This window comes from Acanthochromis polyacanthus, chromosome 9 (genome assembly GCF_021347895.1).
Source record: "Acanthochromis polyacanthus isolate Apoly-LR-REF ecotype Palm Island chromosome 9, KAUST_Apoly_ChrSc, whole genome shotgun sequence".
In the NCBI taxonomy this organism is placed as follows: Eukaryota; Metazoa; Chordata; class Actinopteri; family Pomacentridae; genus Acanthochromis; species Acanthochromis polyacanthus.
In genome coordinates, this window is record NC_067121.1 from 12462781 (window position 1) to 12483514 (window position 20734).

At 39.1% G+C, this 20734-nt stretch overlaps 2 protein-coding genes across 2 annotated transcripts in view; one reads left to right on the top strand and one right to left on the bottom strand.

Moving 5' to 3' along the window:
• Window positions 1-4810: 4810 nt before the first annotated feature.
• On the bottom strand, window positions 4811-9699 carry LOC110946148 (C-C chemokine receptor type 3-like). Its single transcript, XM_022187722.2, has 2 exons — window positions 9588-9699; window positions 4811-6758 (listed from the first exon to the last, which is right to left on the bottom strand). Exon 2 carries the CDS (start codon window positions 6742-6744, stop codon window positions 5662-5664), a length of 1083 nt encoding a protein of 360 aa, XP_022043414.2. The 5' UTR covers window positions 6745-6758; window positions 9588-9699; the 3' UTR covers window positions 4811-5661.
• An 8824-nt stretch (window positions 9700-18523) lies between these two features.
• xkr4 (XK related 4) overlaps window positions 18524-20734 on the top strand; it is a 48951-nt gene continuing 46740 nt past the window's right edge. The window contains exon 1 of the mRNA XM_022220393.2: window positions 18524-19678. Coding sequence (XP_022076085.1) covers window positions 18984-19678 — 695 coding nt within the window. The 5' untranslated portion in view covers window positions 18524-18983. The remainder of the gene's footprint in view (window positions 19679-20734) is intronic.

Below are 20734 nucleotides of genomic sequence, written 5' to 3' on the forward strand. Positions count from 1 at the left end.
ACCGTTCCTCTGACCTCTCCAGACACTGCAGAGGATCCACAGCAGCTTCCTGGTTCCCTTTTCCTGCATAAAAGCACCTAAAAGTACTAGTTGTCAGTAATTATTTTCTATTTTCATAAACACAGTTAACTTAAAGTAAATGTTCTATTTTGTGATTTTAGGATGGGTCAAAAGATAACATACTGATCATGTTGATGTCTGCATAGTCTAAACAGATCTTACTTGATTTGGTCTTTTGAGAGGAGGACGGCGTGGAGGAGCTGCAGGATGGGACCAGCAAGCTGCAGACTAGTGCTCCTGGTAACTGGACCTCATCATCCAAGGCCGACAACTAAATAAAATGAACAAGACATGCTGTTGATAGAATCTGTAATACAAATGATTTTCTCCATTAACTGATTAATTATTGCTTTGTCCATACAATGTTAGAAAGTGTTACAAATAATACCTGTAATCATTTCCAACAGTGATAAATGCCTTGTTTCATTTTACAACAGAAAAACACCAAAAGCATCTGTGTATAAGAAATCAGTGCATTGGATTTCCACATCTGCAAAGCTAGAAAATCACACATCAGAATTTTACCTTGAAATTATGAAAATAGCTGCAGATTACCAGTACTCTTTACTTCATTGTGTTAACTTGATCATTTGAATTAGTTTTTTAGACTTGTATTACTGATAGGAAACACAATCAACACATAAATTAAAATGTGTTCGCAAAGAGTTCACTGGTTCTTCAAGGGAAATTTCCATGATTACCATATAGTTCAGTAATATGATTAATGGGTCATTGTGTAACAGCGTGGGAGGTTCTGAATACAGGTCTTGGACTGAAATATTGCTGCTGCTTTCCTCCGGTTTTATAAGGAGTTGTTTCATAGCTTGTTAGCTTACCAGCGGCTAACTGGCTGGCAAACAATAGTTCAACACCAACCTCTAATCACTGATCCGGTGTCCGGACCGCGTTAGCTGGCGGAACGTTCATAATACTGATGTGGGACTGTTGTAGCGAGCGTATTCATAGTAGGATAACAGCAGGATGTTGGAGAAATAAAACTTACCATTATCAGGATCGCTGGTCTGCATGGCAGACTCTTAGCGCATCGCACTGCTCGAATGTCTGTGTATTTCGGGCCGATTTAAAAATAAAACTCAATAAAATTCTCGTCCGGGTGAGTGTCCTTCATTGTCGCTTCGCCATACGGACATGTCCCTTCCAGGGCTCGGTAGGAAAAAAAGATTTGATATATATTGAATGAAAGTACGAATATATATACAATGAAAGTCGGAATATATTGAATGAAAGTACGAATATATTGAATGAAAATCGGAATATATTGAATGAAAGCACAAATATATATATAATGAAAGTCGGAATATATTGAATGAAAGTACGAATATATTGAATGAAAATCGGAATATATTGAATGAAAGTACAAATATATATATAATGAAAGTCAGAATATATTGAATGAAAGTACGAATATATATGTAATGAAAGTCGATATATATTGAATGAAAGTACAAATATATATATAATGAAAGTCGATATATATTGAATGAAAGTATGAATATATTGAATGAAAATCGGAATATATTGAATGAAAATCTGAACATTATATATATATATATATATATATTTATATATATATATATATAAATATATATATATATATATCGACTTTCATTATATATATATATCAATTTCATTATATATATATCTACTTTCATTATATATATATCGACTTTCATTCAATATATATCAACTTACCTAAACGGCATGCCATATATATACATATATATATATATACATATATATACATATATATGTATATGTATATATGTATACATATATATATGTATATATATATATATATATATATATATATATATAAATATATATATATATATGTATATATATATATATATATATATATATATATGTATACAGTGGGTACGGAAAGTATTCAAATTTATTAAAAAAGAAAAACTGAAATATCACATGGTCATAAGTGTTCAGACCCTTTGCAGCGACATTCATATTTAACTCACATGCTGTCCATTTCTTCTGATCCTCCTCCAGATGGTTCTGCTTCTTTATTGGAGTCCAGCTGTGTTTAATTGAACTGATTGGACTTGATTAGGAAAGGCACACACCTGTTTATATAAGACCTTACAGCTCACAGTGCATGTCAGAGCAAATGAGAATCATGAGGTTGAAGGAACTGCCCAAGGAGCTCAGAGACAGAATTGTGGCAAGGCACAGATCTGGTCAAGGTTACAAAAGACTTTCTGCAGCACTCAAGGTTTCTAAGAGCACAGTGGCCTCCATAATCCTCAAATGGAAGAAATTTGGGACCACCACAACTCTTCCTAGACCTGGCCGTACAGCCAAACTGAGCAATGGTGGGAGAGAGTTCAATCAACAAAAGATTCTGCATTATCAGGACTCCCTTCCTTTTGCAAAGGAAAGCAAAATTAAATGCTGCTTTCAAAATCTGTGATTTTTCTTTGAGTGACAATCTTACTTACTGACTTGTAGTCCTTAGTAATCCCAGATGACAGGATGTTGATATTTTACCGTGTGCGCGCGCGCGTGTGTGTGTGTGTGTGTGTGTGTGTGTGTGTTTGTGTACGTGTTTATCTATACCAGTGGGGACTTGTTGGGGACTTTGACCTGACTCCACGCTATCTCAGTGGGGACTCGCGTCACGGTGGGGACCAAAAATGAGGTCCTCACAGGGGGAAACAGTGTTTTCTTGGCCGTGTTGTTGTTACTGAAAAAAGTAAAAGTGCAAAAAAGTTTCTTTAGGGTTAGGCATTGTTTTGGTATTGGTTAGGGTTAGGGTTCGGGGTTAGGTATGAATGGGAGTCAATGGTATGTCCCCACAATGATAGAAAAACACAGTGTGTGTGTGTGTGTGTGTGTGTGTGTGTGTGTGTGTGTGTGTGTTTTGGTTCTTCTTTACCACTTCAAAAGCCTGTTTGATGTTTCACACTAGGTTATAGGGTTCAGGCTAGAATCAGATTTAGCTCAGGGTGAGGTTATGGGTTTACATGAGACATTTAGTTGTGATAGTCACAGGGCTTAAAGTTTTCCGGCGCCGTGCCGGATTTCCGACGCATGGAAGTGTACCATTTAAAAAATTTCATCCATCTCCGTCCCGAAGGCTCCAAGCATGTGCGTCATTGTGCATTCAGTTGCTCCGCTTTAATCAATCAAACTCCAAATCCTACATTAAAAAATATACACCTTCTGTCCAGGCATGCGACTTTCGGATAGAACTTTTATCCAGTTACAGTTTTCTAACTGCGAGTGCGCATCGACTGCTGGGCGCACGATATGCTGCGCCCTCTTGGTTCGGCATCGTCAGTGCTGCTGAGCCACTGATAAGAAATAACAGTATCCCACAAACAAAATCCAAATTTGCAATATTTGTTGGTGTTTTTTGTCATTATATTTAAAGGGAATTACTGGAAACACATTGATATATATTGCATATTATTTATTTTATTTCTGCTTGGACTGTATACCCATTCTGCATGTCCCAGCCCTGTGGCTGCCTGGTCTGTCCAGAGCGCACGGAGCTCCAATCTGTGAGTGTTGCGGTGAAGAATCGAGCAGCTGATCACTGGTCAATAGTGTTGGAGCTTGTGTTTAGTCCAAAGACGCAGATACTAAAGTTTGCTCAGACTTTGTGTGACAGAGGAGAGAGGATGTGTCTCTGCTGATTAACAAAGAGAGCAGCCGCTGCTGCGATCCCTGAGCCGCGGTGTGTTGACTCGCCCCATTGGCGTAAGTGCGTGCTGTGGAGAACTGCAGGAATACACGCCTCAGTGGCGATGCGCGTGCACGCCCCACAGTCCCCAAGGTTTTGGCACAAAATAAAAACAAACGGGCTTAGGTATTGAGTTAAAAAAAAGTAACAATAACAGAAGTTGTTGATTTTCTTTGATTTCTTAATCTTTAAACATTTTCTATGTGTTTTTATAATGGCAAAAGGAAAAAAGGAAACAGCTCTTTAGTTTGCTGGATTTTATTTTGAAAGGAAAAAAAATCAAAGATCAAGCCATACGGATTTGTCCCATTATTCTACTCAGAACATCTGTTTAGTTAAATATGCACAAACTGAATGTAGCTTAGGTGATATGAACCTTTTTTATTTGAGGACATATAGGATGCTTGTAATAATGAGTTAAATAGCTCTCAGCAGATTTTGTGACCTTATGCATCTGAATGATGTCTTGCCACAAACAAAAAATCTCCAATCTTAAGCAAATATTATAAGAACAGAACGAACGTATGGGTTGTGTGAAATGAATAATGGATAGATAGTTAAATAAGAATGTTCTTAGCCTGCTTTTCACCGTTTTTTCTTCCCAAAATATAGATAAAAAATAGAAACATTTAAATTGAAAGCCAACTGAACAAATTATACAGTGAATACATGTTTTTCCCTTACCAAAAACAAACAAAATGTGTGTCAGTTCAAATTGAAAGTCAAATGATTTAAACTAATCACACAGATTATTGAGGTGTATCAAATGAGCAGTTACTAACATGCGTATGTGTGGTTATGTGCTACAGAGGGCTTCTTAATCAGATCTTCATGAGAAATGGGCTGACTCCAGAGGAAAAGGCCAGAGTAGAAGTTCTTCAGCATGAGCAGTCCATTGTCGCCAGGACCCAGATAAACCAGATCAGGAAGGCCCGAATTTCTTTGCGAGTTACAGAGTTTGAGAGAGTCAGCATCATGATCAACTTATTCAGAGGTATCTTATATTGTGAGGCAATAACTAAAATTGCATTTAAGAGTTAATACTAGTACTTTTATTACCTGCTTAAATACAAAGTTGGTATAGCAAGTGACATATGACAGTTTATTCTCTTGTAGTGTTCCAGAGAATATTAAACAAGTTAATTCTGTTGTCTGTGTTTTGCAGTTTATTTCAACAAACAACATTTTGAACAACATGTTAAAAAGAAAATGTTCAGAAAATTCACAAACAAAGCAAAAAAGCAAAAAGAAATGAATTTTTCCAACAGTATTCTCCAAGCACTTAATATTCTCTTGAGACTGACACTTGAGATAATGTTGTAAGTAAAAATTGTGCCTTATGAAGGAAAGCAGCATAGTAAAGTAGCAGTTCTGTTGTGGTTGGTGTTGTTTTGAGTTCTTGTCAAATCTACTGAAGAGATAAAAATTATTAAAAGTTATTAATAATACATGTACTTGATTTTCATGATTTTTTCCCCTTTACACTAAAATAAATCTTTGCAATTATAGTGATGTGGTATTGAAACATCAACACAAAAAAAATCAGACTTGGGGCACTTTCTAAAATGCGTTAAGTTTTGGCCAAGTAAGGTTTTACATTTGAGCAACAATAAAATAGTGGGATCATAATGGGCATTATTTCCACCAGATGACCTCATATTTGCTCTGAATTAATAGAATCTCATATATATTGTGTTTTAGTGAGTTTTAAAACACATTTAAATACGTTTATTGACATTATAAATTGGATCTTAGAAGTTCAGGCTGAGGATTTTTTCTCACTTTAAGTCCTGTAGTCAGGGTTAGGGTAAGGGTTAGAGAAGGCCTTACATCAATGAGTGCCTCCATAACACGAGTATGACCAACATGTAAGTGTGTGTTTAGTATTCATAAGCAGAGTGTGGTGATCTCTGTGATGTGGTTTTGGTGCTCTGGCTGCTGAGGTTAAAGTGTCTTTTCAGACAGGGAATCTTCTTTGTCAATAGCCTTTTAAAATGACTCTGGAACTTCTTCCCTACAAATGTGTAAAACACAGGACTGACACAACAATACAAATAGGCTATGTTTCGGGTCACATACAAGGCATAGTCCAAGTTCTCTGACTCAGAACACGATACTTCCTCACTGGTGCTGGAAATCTGAATAGCTCGGAGGAGGATGACAACATTGTAGGGTGTCCAACAGGTGAAGAAGGTGAAGATGATGACAAATATTAGCTTAATGGTGCGGCACTTTTCCTTCATGCGGGTGGACAGGACGCGCACTGTGATGCTGATGTAGCAGTACATCACCAGAATTAGTGGGAGGAGGAAGAAGAGAAGAAATTGTTGGTAGTAACTGACAAGGTGCCAGCGGTCCATGGTGCTCTCAGGATATCCAGACTCTTCACACATTAGTCCATTTAATGGATCCTTCCACACATTTCTAAGAACTAGATCTTTTACACTTGCTGCAACACTCACACACCAAACTGTCACTGAGGCAATGAAGGCATAAGCCTTTTTCCTGCTTTTGGCAGCTGCCACTGCATGTACCACTGCGAGGTATCGGTCAAATGTCATGAGTGTGAGGAAAAGGATGGAGCTGTAGAAACCAATGAAGTATGCGCTACTGACCATCTTACATAGAACCATGCCAAAAATCCACTCAGACAGATGATATGTGGCCCAGAAAGGGAGACTGGAGGCAAACAGAATGTTGGAGAGAACCAAATTCAGGAGGAAGATGTTTGTCACTGTATTCAGCTTCTCATACTTGTAGATGATGAAAAGGACAAGCCCGTTACCAATGTAACTCAGGAGGAAGTTGACATAGTAGAAAAATGGGATGAATTTTGCACCAAACTGGTTAACAGATGTCTTTTCACATAGCTGGACAGTTGTATTGACCACGTAGTCAGTTGCGTCATAGGTCTCATTAAAAAAATCCGAGATGAATCGATATTTGTCTTCATCATCACTCATGGCTGAGATTTGTCCTGTGGGACAAGACACATTCGAGGCCCATGTTAGTCTGTTTGCCTAAAAGGAGTACGATGTTACAACTGGTCCTAATCAAATAAACTAAATGAGACTTCGGCTCAACCTTTTTACACAGCAAACCAACCAGATGTATTATGTATTCTCCACTATATTCAAGAGAAGTCTCCAATGCTGGCTTGGTAAAATTTCACATTAGACAACCAGAAACATATTAATAAAGGCAAGAAAATTGATAATGTATCATATTGTTTAAAATTTTTCAATTCATATTGTAATTTTCTTTGTGCTGTGCTGTTCCTCAAACGTGGATAAAATTATATGCCTGTATACTACTTTATTCTGTATTTTTGATGTTGAATTAAAACAAAATGTTCTTCAGGGGCTCTCTCTTCTCTGTCTTACCCTGTATGAAATCTATTAGCTACAGACAACTGACTGTGTGAAAGTATTGACATGTGGACATGTGGTGTGCCATTTTTTTTGTTTAGTTTTGTATGCACTGTAACATTCCCACTCACACTGAAATATATTTATAGAAATTAAATAGAGCCACTGAACTGAGTCTTAACGACCAAAGAAGAGCCTTTGCTGCAATAATACTATTAAATAGTAAAAAAAAAAAAAATTCCCTCCTGATAGATATAACAGAATACTGTTATGAAACAACTGACTGTTAAACCAGTGCTGTCAGCATACTTCACCGTACCGCACTGATGTTTCTTCTGTGACTGTTACAAAAATGAGAACCAAAACCGCTGACTGGGCAAGTAAAAAAAACCTGGCTCTCTCAACTTGTTCCCAGAAATGATTCGTTATCCGCTAAACATTTTTAGGTTTTATACATATTACATATTAGATACATACATATTAAGCAGGTTGCAACTGACACTTTTCCCTTTGGGGAATAGTTTCCTGACAAGCTGCTGCTGATATTAGCGTTTAAAGCAAAATTGCTGCCCTCTACACCTTCTGTATATACTGAAATGCAGCTTGTACACCAAACAGTACCCAACAGGCCTGCGGGTCTCACCTCAGCCATTCATGTAACAGTGGACTTGCCTGTAGATATTTTTGTTAGACTGCAAACCAGTCTTTGTCAAGATTTTCTGCTGCAGTTTGGTTGATTTAGATTTCTCTGACATTTTAGTGCCTGTTCTGTATTTTCATTAAAATACTTTTAAAAATCTTTTCATGATACATACATATTTTTGTATTAAAAGAATCACCCTGTAGAATTACCAGAGTAAGCTCAACAAAAAATACTGTTTTACATAAAGAAAATGATTTTTGCACAGAAAAAAGTTTGGGAGAATTTCACTCACATTTAAAGGGGTTAAAAATGTGCTAAAGAACAGTGCAGCACAGCTAAGCTAGATACTATTTTCAGCATCTCTCTTTCTCTGTAAAGAAATAGGTCAACTGGTCAACATTGTAAAGAGATCTTGCTGTTGGTCAACAGCAAGAATTTGCTTGTCAAAGTAAACCAAATCTGAATTCCATGTGGAACATTCGAGTGAATTAATATTGTGCCCAAGAGTCCATTTGAATTAACAAATGTCATTGTAATATTTTGCCTTTTTAAAGATAGGACCAGGCCTCAACTAGTTACAGGAAAGAGGAAGCAGTTCTTCATCTTTCTCTCACTCTGTGTTTCTCCTGAAAAAAGAGCTTTGTGAAACTCATATTTAAATTCTCTTTCACATCTGCTTTTACCCTCAGAAAACTGTGCATTTATTTACTTATATACCTTGTTTACAGTATAATATTTATTGCAAGGGCAGTTTGTACTAGTAACTGATGAGGTTGGGTTGCTTTTTGTGATTGACGCTTAGTGAGCCAGTGGTTTACTCTGAGTTTAGTGTGGACTTATGAGTTGAAAGGTAATGGAAATTAGATTTATACACATATATGTGTGTTGTGCTCCCTTAAACAGATTATCACATTCGACTTCCATGGTATCACTTTGAAAGGAGCATGGTGGCCTAAGGTAGGGGCTGTTTGCAACATCATCAGTATCTATCATCTGTTTTAATCAAATATTTCTGTATTGCATATCTGCATTTCTACATGGCTGTAGATGTTGATATTCCATTAATTAATACTATAATAAGCAATGAACAATAAATGTTATTCATGTAATTAACCTTGCTACCTGTTAGGATTCATTTTTTCCAATTAATAAATCAATAGATATATTTTGGGCTTGTTAAAAGAAACATAGTATATAAAGTATAAATGTAAGATCTGAATATCAAGACATTTATCATTTCATAATGCCATTCCCAAGTGTCAACTGTGTCTTATTATTCACTATTCAGCAATTTAGTTTCTTTGCATTTAAAGGTCTGTCAGTGTTTTATAGTTGTACTACACTGCAAATATAATCACAATGTAGTAGTGTTACTATTTTCACATAAAAGTAGGAAACTCATTTTCTCCAACCTGAAATTAGCAGATGAGGCTGTAAAATTTGTTTGATTCAGGTTAATAAGACTGGCTCTTTGATTACTCTGGTTTTCATTTATTAAAAAACAAACCAAAACAACAGTGAAATAGGTCCTTTGACATAAAAACCCCCTATGAGTCAGTATTTTGTACAGAATTAATCTCACCACTTTGTTTGGTCTGTTGAAAAGTCACCTTTCAAAACGACATTTCATCTTCACAGTGTATCTCGTATATCACTAAATCCCCAGTTTCAAATCAGAATTTACAAGCAAACACCATATGTACCTTTCATAAAGAAGCGTAATATATTAAATGCATAAAAAATAATGGAAAAAATGATCTTTGGTGTTAGTGTCCGAACGGCTGAATAAACTCACCAGTGCAGATCTTGAAGTATGCAATGGAAGAAGCACAAGTAAGGATACAGGAAAGCAATGAGTGAGAGTGTGTGCTTTGGCTGACTGCGTTGATGACAATAAGGCCAGCGTCAAAAGGGGCTGTCCTACAAACAGACAGACGTTCTTCAGTGTGTGTTGTTAGTGCTGAGGTAGGACAATATTGCTAGGGAGGGAGCAGTCATTTAAACAGTGGCTTTAACTGTAATAGGATTGCCTATAAACAATGTTAACTTAAGCACTACGAGCATATCTAAAGCTTCATCTTACACTCGTGGTAAACATTGTAAACAAAGACCGAAATGAATTCTTCACAACTTGTCATGTGCCTTTGTAGCAGTGCTTCCCAAATAGTGGGGCGCGCCACCCTGTGGGGATGTGGGGGCATGACAAGGGTTGCAGGCGCGAGCGACTGGGAGAAAAAGGTCCGTTTATGCGGAACTAATTACCTGAAATATTGTTTTAACGGCGGCCTGTTTTTGAGAGACAGCAGGTCCGATTTGTGGCACTGGCAGCGAGCAGTGACACTTTTTGTGGCACCGCCGCGGATGCCACGGTTAATGCCACTGTTTGGGCGAGATGCCACCGCCGTGGCGGCATTTCCAGTGGCCTCTGGAGATGCCAGCAGAGATGCCACGGTTAATGCCACTGTTTGGGCGAGATGCCACCGCCGTGGCGGCATTTCCAGTGGCCTCTGGAGATGCCAGCAGAGATGCCACGGTTAATGCCACTGTTTAGGGAACATGCCACGGTTAATACCAGTACTTTTACCGCCGTTTAGGCGAGATGCCACGGTTAATGCCACTGTTTAGGGGATGTCACGGTTAATGCCAGTATTTTTACCGCTGTTTGGGCGACATGCCACGGTTTATCCCGCTGTCTGAGGGAGATGCCACGGTTAATGCCAGTACCGGTGTTGTAGAATTTTCACACTGCCTGGAAAAATCTGACTCCCTCTTCGTGTGAACACGCGCGACTTACTTTTCACTCTGTGGCCACTTGACAGGTTTTCTGTTGTACGTTCACTGTTTTTACTGTTGTTTTCGGGTTAAATGTTATTAAGCACCGACCTGCAGACATGTTTTCCCGTTATTTATGATTAGGTGACATGTTTCTCCTCCTCTTCTCATCCGTATGTGCGCACTCTAAATTTTCATCGGGGGGAGATTCTATGCTACTCTCAGCTTCACTCCTATGAGGACATCAGGACAGGGACAGGACAGGGTGTAATCGCCAAATATTGTTCATATTGCATCAGTGTTCTACACGTGTCGATAAAATAATTGTTCACTGAGAAAACTTTTATCTCCTGATTTAAAATCGGACTCCCCTAAGAATGCAAGATATGGCATCAAAATATGTCTGGTATTTATGTATAAAGTCTTTAATATAAGTATAGTTCTGAAGTATAAAGTCATTTGTTATTGTTATTTTTATTGGGCCAGTTAACAATATAATAGAATTGAATTTCTTTATTTATTCCACACCTGGGAAATTATTTGCTACAACAGCTAAAACACCAAATTACAACAATTTTTAAAAAAACCTAGTAAATTACAGTATGTAGGAACAGAATAATAAAATAAGGGGCTAAATGATCACAGTATGGCAGATTAAGAACAAACAGACTATTTCAAAACTAGGACTTTAACAGAAATATGCAGGTTGAGTTAAATGTGCAGATTGTGTGATATGAAATAAAATCTGGAGTCAGATTTGTCTGGGCCACTTAAAATCTGACTCCCCTACTATTTTGGGAATGCAATAAGTGGCAACCTCCAAACTTTCTCAGCTACAACACCTGCACCTCTGCTGCTGTTGTGTGACGTATCAAGTATGTAGTCATCACAGGAGAGAAGTTGTAGGGGGAGTCAGATTTTGTAGACTTTTTATACCCACTGTACGTTCCTGAATGTTTGTCCTTCAACATCCAGAGGTTTATAGTCTGACACATGTACAAACATCACTACACTTTAATGTGATCACCAGGACTTCTGTATGCTGAACATTATCACTGATTAATGAGAGAATATTTCATGTCAACTACTGTACTCAGAACCTGAATACAGGTGAGCTCCTACAGGTGAGCTCTTCTTCTGCCTGTGAGAATCAGAATCAGAATCACTTTATTCATCCCCGAAGGGAAATTCAGTCAGGTAATAAACAGAAATCTTCTCAAACATCAGCAGTGCCTGATCAGACTGGTCTGATATTAGAGGAACATTTACTTCTGGCTTCAGCAATTCAATTCATTTTTTGAACACAGTCAAAAATATTTCATTGCAAAATACTTAAATATATTTAAGCACTTAATCTCCTTCAGTTTCCATGAGCAGCATCCTGCTGGTGCAGATGCTGAAGATGGAGCAGCTGATGTTCTGTCTGTGGAGTCTCCCAGCAGTCAGTGAGGATCTGGGTTTCTTCAGACGTCACAGGAGTGTCAAACTCATTTTGGTCCAGGGGTCACATACGGCCTAATTTGATCTCAGAAGGGGGCGGACCAGTAAACTTATAGCATAATTACCGAGAAGTAACAATTAGTACGTTTTTTCAACGTTTTAGTGCAAAGGAGAACAAGTATATTAGGAAAATCTTTATATGTATTTAACTGTCCTTTTTAAAAATTACAGTGCCTTGTGAAAGTATTCGGCCCCCTTGAACTTTTCAACCTTTCGCCACATTTCAGGCTTCAAACATAAAGATATAAAATTTTAATTTTTTGTCAAGAATCAACAAGTGGGACACAATCGTGAAGTGGAATGAAATTTATTGGATATTTTAAACTTTTTTAACAAATAAAAAACTGAAAAGTGGGGCGTGCAATATTATTCGGCCCCTTTACTTTCAGTGCAGCAAACTCACTCCAGAAGTTCAGTGAGGATCTCTGAATGATCCAATGTTGTCCTAAATGACTGATGATGATAAATAGAATCCACCTGTGTGTAATCAAGTCTCCGTATAAATGCACCTGCTCTGTGATAGTCTCAGGGTTCTGTTTAAAGTGCAGAGAGCATCATGAAGACCAAGGAATACACCAGGCAGGTCCGAGATACTGTTGTGGAGAAGTTTAAAGCCGGATTTGGATACAAAAAGATTTCCCAAGCTTTAAACATCTCAAGGAGCACTGTGCAAGCAATCATATTGAAATGGAAGGAGTATCAGACCACTGCAAATCTACCAAGACCCGGCCGTCCCTCTAAACTTTCACCTCAAACAAGGAGAAGACTGATCAGAGATGCAGCCAAGAGGCCCATGATCACTCTGGATGAACTGCAGAGATCTACAGCTGAGGTGGGAGAGTCTGTCCATGGGACAACAATCAGTCGTACGCTGCACAAATCCGGCCTTTATGGAAGAGTGGCAAGAAGAAAGCCATTTCTCTAAGATATCCATAAAAAGTATCGTTTGAAGTTTGCCACAAGCCACCTGGGAGACACACCAAACATGTGGAAGAAGGTGCTCTGGTCCGATGAAACCAAAATGGAAGTTTTGGCCACAATGCAAAATGATATGTTTGGCGTAAAAGCAACACAGCTCATCACCCTGAACACACCATCCCCACTGTCAAACATGGTGGTGGCAGCCTCATGGTTTGGGCCTGCTTTTCTTCAGCAGGGACAGGGAAGATGGTTAAAATTGATGGGAAGATGAATGGAGCCAAATACAGGACCATTCTGGAAGAAAACCTGTTGGAGTCTGCAAAAGACCTGAGACTGGGACGGAGATTTATCTTCCAACAAGACAATGATCCAAAACATAAAGCCAAATCTACAATGGAATGGTTCACAAATAAATGTATCCAGGTGTTAGAATGGCCAAGTCAAAGTCCAGACCTGAATCCAATCGAGAATCTGTGGGCAGAGCTGAAGACTGCTGTTCACAAACGCTCTCCATCCAACCTCACTGAGCTCGAGCTGTTTTGCAAGGAAGAATGGGCAAGAATTTCAGTCTCTCGATGTGCAAAACTGATAGAGATATACCCCAAGTGACTTGCAGCTGTAATTGCAGCAAAAGGTGGCGCTACAAAGTATTAATGCAAGGGGGCCGAATAATATTGCACGCCCCACTTTTCAGGTTTTTATTTGTTAAAAAAGTATAAAATATCCAATAAATTTCGTTCCACTTCACGATTGTGTCCCACTTGTTGTTGATTCTTGACAAAAAATTACAATTTTATATCTTTATGTTTGAAGCCTGAAATGTGGCGAAAGGTTGAAAAGTTCAAGGGGGCCGAATACTTTCACAAGGCACTGTATATTAGAAACAACCAGAGATTAAAGTAACTGCAATTTCAACAACACTATGACTCAGTTTAACATTTATTTGTGTGCATTACAACTGATCACAGTGATTGTACAATGGCACAACATATTTAGTCACAGGTATGTGGAACTTAAAAACATAGTCCAGGAATTTAAAAAAAATCTAACTTATCAAGATGTAGAAATTTTTTGAAGTCCATTTTCCACATCTGGGAAGTAATTGTAAACACCTAAATTAACTCTGCACACCTTTAAATCTTCAGTAGCAGCTATTTTATACAGTGTCAAGTGGGATGCAGAAATTGAGGTCTTAGTAAGCACTCAGGCCTTAAGGTAACAAAGGTTTTAAGCAGACAAATAAAAAGATCAAATAAAGAAACATAAGTTAACCACATGATTATGCTTGCTGAAATACATATATTCTAAAGTGTTGATTTGATTAAAGTGATGATTCAGATGATTTATTCTGTATAAACTAAGAAAAATGATTCAAAGAAGTGATTCAGTGTAACTGGATGTGTTTTTAAAATGCAATAATAAGTGTTCTTCTGAGCTGCTTACACAAGATGGGAAAAGCAGTGAGAATGGCAGCAGTTTCTTCAGAAATAGGGAACTTGGAGTTTCCACAGGCGTGACAGGATGGGCTGAGGCCTGCTAGCAAAACATTGTCATAGCAACAGAGTGTGTGTTAACAGTGTAAGATGTATTTGCTGTAAAGAACATGATTCTATGCAACTGTTGTGTGTGTAACAGGAAAAAGGTTGTGTGTTAAACTTATGAGTCAAGTATATGGGCGTACCGAGAGGTAGAATTGTGTGTAAAAGGTGTATGTGTTAAGTAGCGGTGGAGAGAGAGTATGAAAACGGGAGCGCAGAGACATTATACGGGAGTTGTTCGTCGGAGCTGCTTGAGAGCTGCAAAGGAGAACTTGGCCAGAGTTCTGAAGACATCGTACCGAGTCTTCTGGACAACTGAGGACTTCTTCCAGACGCAAGTCAAGACTGGGTGATACAGTGGTGGCCACGCTGTCCACTCTCTCTATCCTAAATTTACTAATTAGAGAAGATTGTTAGGTACGCTCAGTTTAGTTTCATTTAGTCTAATTTTTAGTAATCAGAAATAATTAATTGTTTAATCATGAATTGATGCTGTGCCCCTGCTAATTTTGCTTAATAAAACGCTATATTGCATTTAAAGAGAAGCCTAATGAAATTATTATAAACCACTAATTCTGCATAGTGGTAAAAAGTTAAGCTGATTGTGTGCATTAAAGGGATAGTTCAGGATTTTTGACATGAATCTGTATGGCATCCCCGTCAGCAGTGTTGTGCATTCACACAGACTTACCCCCGACAGCGTCAGGTGAGCAGAGATCTGGTCTGGTTTTGGTCCAGACGAAAGGCAAACAAAAGGCATTTTTGACCGATGAGTGAATGTTAGCCACGCTCGCTGCAGTCAACAATCAGCCCCGCTGACCACCACTTCATGATATGCATAGGTAATGAGGCAGATGTGACTTCATTTGCAAGCCACCTATATCGTAAACATGGATCTCAGCGTTTACTATACAGCTGTATCTAAACGCGGACGTCCGCACTGCATCGTGCATACATAATGCATGCATGATGCAGCACCGACATCCGTCCGTGTTCCGCATTTCGGTCGGAAGGTGATTTCTGTTGCATTGCGCGCTCACTTCCACTTTTGATGACGTATCGCGCTCAGACGACTCGTCGACGCGTCGTTAGTTGCAGCCCTACTGTAGAGGTGTTCAGCATTCCGAGATACTTCTTGTAATGTGCCCCTGCCCTAAAAAATTAACCTCATCTTTCTTTTCTGTGGCTATTGCATTCCACAGTTTGTAGCATAACATACTCTACCATCATAGCAATTCAGATCCTCAAATGGCCTCCCCTTTGCATAGCCCTTGGAGATTATATCATTCATAAAGTTTGTGTAATGAGCATGGAAAAAACCGTCCTCAGACATTTTTGGTAAGCTTTGTTCCTGTGGTCAATACACAAACAGCCAAAACACTTGACATTTGCTTTCAAAAATACATATTATCAAAATGTGTCTTACTTTCCAAGAGAAGGCATCATTCCAAGGTGTGTCTTACAAAAATCTTGTGTTTAAAGACCCACAAGAAGATTTGATACTGTAAAGGTGGTTTCAAAGTCTACATGTCTCGTCATCTCATTAACATAGTGGACTTAACGTACTTTTCCTTCTCTTTGAACTTGCAACATAAAGCCCTGTCCTTGTACAACTTTACCATTTCTTGTCAGTGAATAATTGTGATCAAAGAAATGTTTGCAGTTATAATCAGGCCTGATGTTTAGGATATACTAGAGATGCAAAAAATAATCAGTCAGTTCATCAACTATAAAATTTGGTACCAACTTTTTGATCATTTCTTAAGTGACTTGAATAATTTTTTCAGAAAAAGTCACAATTCTCTGAAACCAGATTATAATTTGATGGAGAAAACAAGACATATGGGGATGTTATCTTGAGCTTTGAGAGACTCTAATTGACATATTTCTCCATTTTACAAACCAAAGGACTAATGCATTCATCCACAATATAATCAACAGATTAATCAACAATGAAAATAATGAATGAAATCAAGTCATTTTTATGCATTTCCAACATTTCAGTCACAATGTAAATGCTACAGTCAGAAAGTGCAGTGCAACATATTTCCAAGAAAAATTGTCAGTCTGCAAAGGCCAGCGAACTCTTTGTTTGACTAGTCTTCTTCTCTCCCTCTTCTCATTTATTCACTTGCCTATTAACCAAATGCCGACCTTTGTGTGTGGATTTTATTAAGCTACTACACACAAATGAGCAAGGCATAATGCATAATAACAGGTCACAATCACAATCACACAATCATTACAAAAATTTGGGCTCACTTACAAATTTCCTTATTTTCAAGAGAAGTGCAGTTTTTTTCAAATGAAGATAACATGAAATTAATCAGAAATACAGTCCAGACATTGTTAATGTGGCAAATGACTATTTTACCTGGAAACAACTGATTTTTAATGGAATATCTACATAGGGTTCAGAGGCCCATTTCCAGCAACCATCTGTGCTGTAATGATACATTGTGTTAGCTAATAATGTTGATTGACGATTGATTAATTGATGATTAAAAAACTCTTGTGCAGTTATGTTAGCATTTGATTAAAAGTGTGAATTTTCATGGAAAACATAAAATTGTCTGGGTGACCCCAAACTTTTGAACAGTAGTGTATTTCTATCCATTGAGCCAAACATAGTAACACACCTAAAACTTAAGTGCTAGTGCAGTATGAACATACATGTCTGTATATGTAGCCCTGCAATGGACTGGCGACCTGTCCAGGGTGTCCCCTGCCATTGCCCCAGATCAGCTGGGATAGGACCCAGCCCCATGCCACCCTAATGTGGATCAAGCAGTGTATAGATAATGGGTGGATGGACACATAGTTATGTGGGTATTTCGGGCTATCAGTACCAGGGCCCAATTTAAAGGAAGGGGAGAGAGCCATAACTGCATTTTCAATGTTGACTTGGACACCAAGAATCACAAGTCAAATTTGATGACCACCATTTGAAAGTCTGGTAAGTTTGTCTCAAAGTAAAGTTTTTTCATGCTGGTTGTATATGCATGATAATATACACTTTTATTTTTAAAGCTAATTACCATGAACAGATGTAGCAGTAGCTGTTTTTATAGTTGTTTACTGTAAACAACAACTGCTTTGAATTATAAAATTTACAGTTGTGAAAAAGTTCTGGTATCCAGAGCTGCCAGTATTTTACTGTAAATTACACTTTTTTCAGCATATAGCTATAGTGAATAATTATCTTTTATATGCTGTTAAACTGTAAAATAAGACGAATTGTCATCAGTGTCTCTGTGCTACTGACACAAAGACTTCCGCTTGTAATTATAGAAATGCTTTTTACACATTTTTTCTTTTATTCATTTTGTTTTGTTCTTAACATTGCTGCCATCCGAGGATTAGCCCACAAATTCTGTTGTCTTGCATATAATGGCAGCTGTGCCTGTTATATAACTCTGCCATTCATTGGATTTCTTAATAAAAAAAACTTAGCCTTCCATGGTTTGATTGGTGATGGGTACAATAATTAGTGTATATGCATCAACGTTGTGTGTCATTGCTGTTTCTGAAATAGTATTTTTATTCTAACATCAGACTCTTCTTTAAACAATATGTCTATCTAACTTAGGCTAACTGGTTTGCTTCCATTTCTTCTTTTTCACTGTTGATCAATGACCACTCTCCCTCTGAAATCAATGTTGAGCTGCACTATCGTGTTGGGGTAACTGTATAATGTTTTGATGAAAGCTGTAGAGCACGGAATTCCAGATACCGCAGCAGGAGCTGTCTGTGGTGCTGAAAGTCAGTCAGGAAACTGCAGGACTTCAGGCTGCTTCAGGTTATGTATTTACTGATTCGCGTGGCAGGCAGCATTTGCACATATGCGTGCCCTCTGTAAAGTATTTTAACAAGAAATGTTACCTCTGCTGTCGCAAAGCTCAAACCATGTGCATGGCCAAGAGACGGGCAGAGAGAGGAAGGGAGTCAGATAGACGGGGGAGGATGATGTCATAGTTTTCAGTCTGTGCTATGAAAAAAGCAGATGGCTGCAGCCTCCCTTCTTTACTTTCACTACGGTCTCTGTCTCTTTACCAAATATCAGCCTCAGCATCAGGACTCTTCGAGGGCAAAGACTGACAAGTTGCAGACTCAAAAACCGTTCAGGTAGGCTGGAGTAAACAAAGCGGACCCCCCACCCCCCACCCCCACACCACGTCGGCTGGATTTCAATGGATCATCAACCGACGGACAGTTAAATGAAAGACATAGTATGAACCAAAATATCGGAGTAAGCACGGAGCTACATTCAGTCTTAATTTTTGTCGTTGTTCTGTATTATGAGCAGACGGCAGTGTGGAGAAGGTAGTCCTGCCCAGAAAGGAGGAGGAGTAGGAGAAACGCAAAAGGGTGTCGACGGAGATAGGCAGGGGTGGAGGAGAAGAGGAGGGGAGGAACGGAGGATAAATAATAGAGTAGGCTAATATTTCAAGATTCTAATAATGGCGGCTAAATCAGACGGGGTACTAAAGATGAAGAAGAGCGACGTGGCCTTCACCCCCCTGCAGAACTCAGAGCACTCTGGCTCGGTGCAGGGACTCCACCCGGGCGGCCAGCCCGAGTCTGCGGGCACTGGGGACGGTGACTTTGCCAACGGGGAGTCGCGGTGCTGTGGTGGTGGAAACTCCAACTCGACGTGCCTTCGACTGGGAAGGGAGCAGCAGAAATACACAGTGTGGGACGGCTTGTGGATCGTAGCGGCCGTAGTAGTGTATCTGGCAGATGTGGGCACCGACGTGTGGCTATCGGCCGACTACTACCTCCGACGCGACTACTGGTGGTTCGGCCTGACGCTTTTCTTCGTGGTGCTGGGCTCCTTCTCGGTGCAGCTCTTTAGCTTCAGATGGTTTGTTCATGACTTCAGCACCGACGACAGCGCCGATTCTGCCGCTGATTGCTCCCACATGGATGGGAATAAGCTGCTGAGCGGCTCGGCCTCACATGGGGACGTTACCGCTCAACATCACCCAGCCACGCCGCAGAGACAGGCGTCGACCGCTAGCAAGAACACCACGACCAACAGCACCGCGAGTACCGCCCTGGGCGGCAGATATAGAAAACGATCAGCCTACTACTCTTTCTGCGTCTGGTTCGGCCAATCCGTCATCCACATCCTTCAGTTGGGCCAGATATGGAGGTAGGATGGAGCCTGGAAGGCTGCCCTTTGGACGATTAACAGCGATGTTGTGTGCAGATGCGTTTGTTAATGTGTGTGCGTTTTTGTGTGATGGGGAAAAAATGAATGAATGAACAGAGAACTGCTCTGACCCACAGTTGGGACTGTTGTCACTGTGGTGGCCTCTGGATGATGCCAGCTCCTACAGCATAGCTACCAGCTGCCATCTTTAGCATGCTTCCCCTGTACAGTTCCAACAAATCAAATACTCTGTTTATTTCTGTTGTCCTTACCATTGCGTCACAGAAGTCAACAAAAGTTAAACATGAATCAAATTTTACATCTAATGAATGCCTAGACCTGTCCCATACCTGGTGTCAGACAGTAAATGCTGCTGCAGTTGTGACTACTGTTCCTTTTTGTGCTATTGGAAAAAACTTCCATGGCAGGTCTGACAGTTTCAGGGTGTCATGCAGCTGAAACATAAATGAGAAGAAGCATTAATTCAGGATACACATGATCTGACAATAGTTAGACCACAGTCCTTTATTAGATCTCTATAGGTATGGAATGCCATCAGCAGACTGCAGTCTACTCTGGCGTGCACAGACAGTACCTGTGGTGAAAAAACATTCAAATTCATGACTTCAGTAAAAGTAACAAAATGCAGAGAAAATAATCAGCTACTTGAAAGTCATTTGCTGTGAGAGGCACTTGTGACTATTTAGATAACATCTGTCTCAAAATGTTATATATACATAATGCTTTACTGCTAAAGCTGATGAATGTGGCACTAATTATCTCTACAAGGTGGTTCAGCCTGTAACAGTATCAATAACCGGAACAATAATTCACCCTTACAGAGACAGGAGTGGATTTGCATTAGGTTAAAATGAATAAAAAATAGTGCTCTCATTAGTTCCTAGTTTAAGTCTCCTTCAAAATAGCATGGTGTTAATTTTAAATTTTTTTTGGTGCTGTTTAGGCAAAATTAGATAAAACAAGGAGAGTATGTTTTAGAGCACGACCATCCTGTGATTGACAGATTGGATGGGCATGCGTAGAGTTCTCATTCAG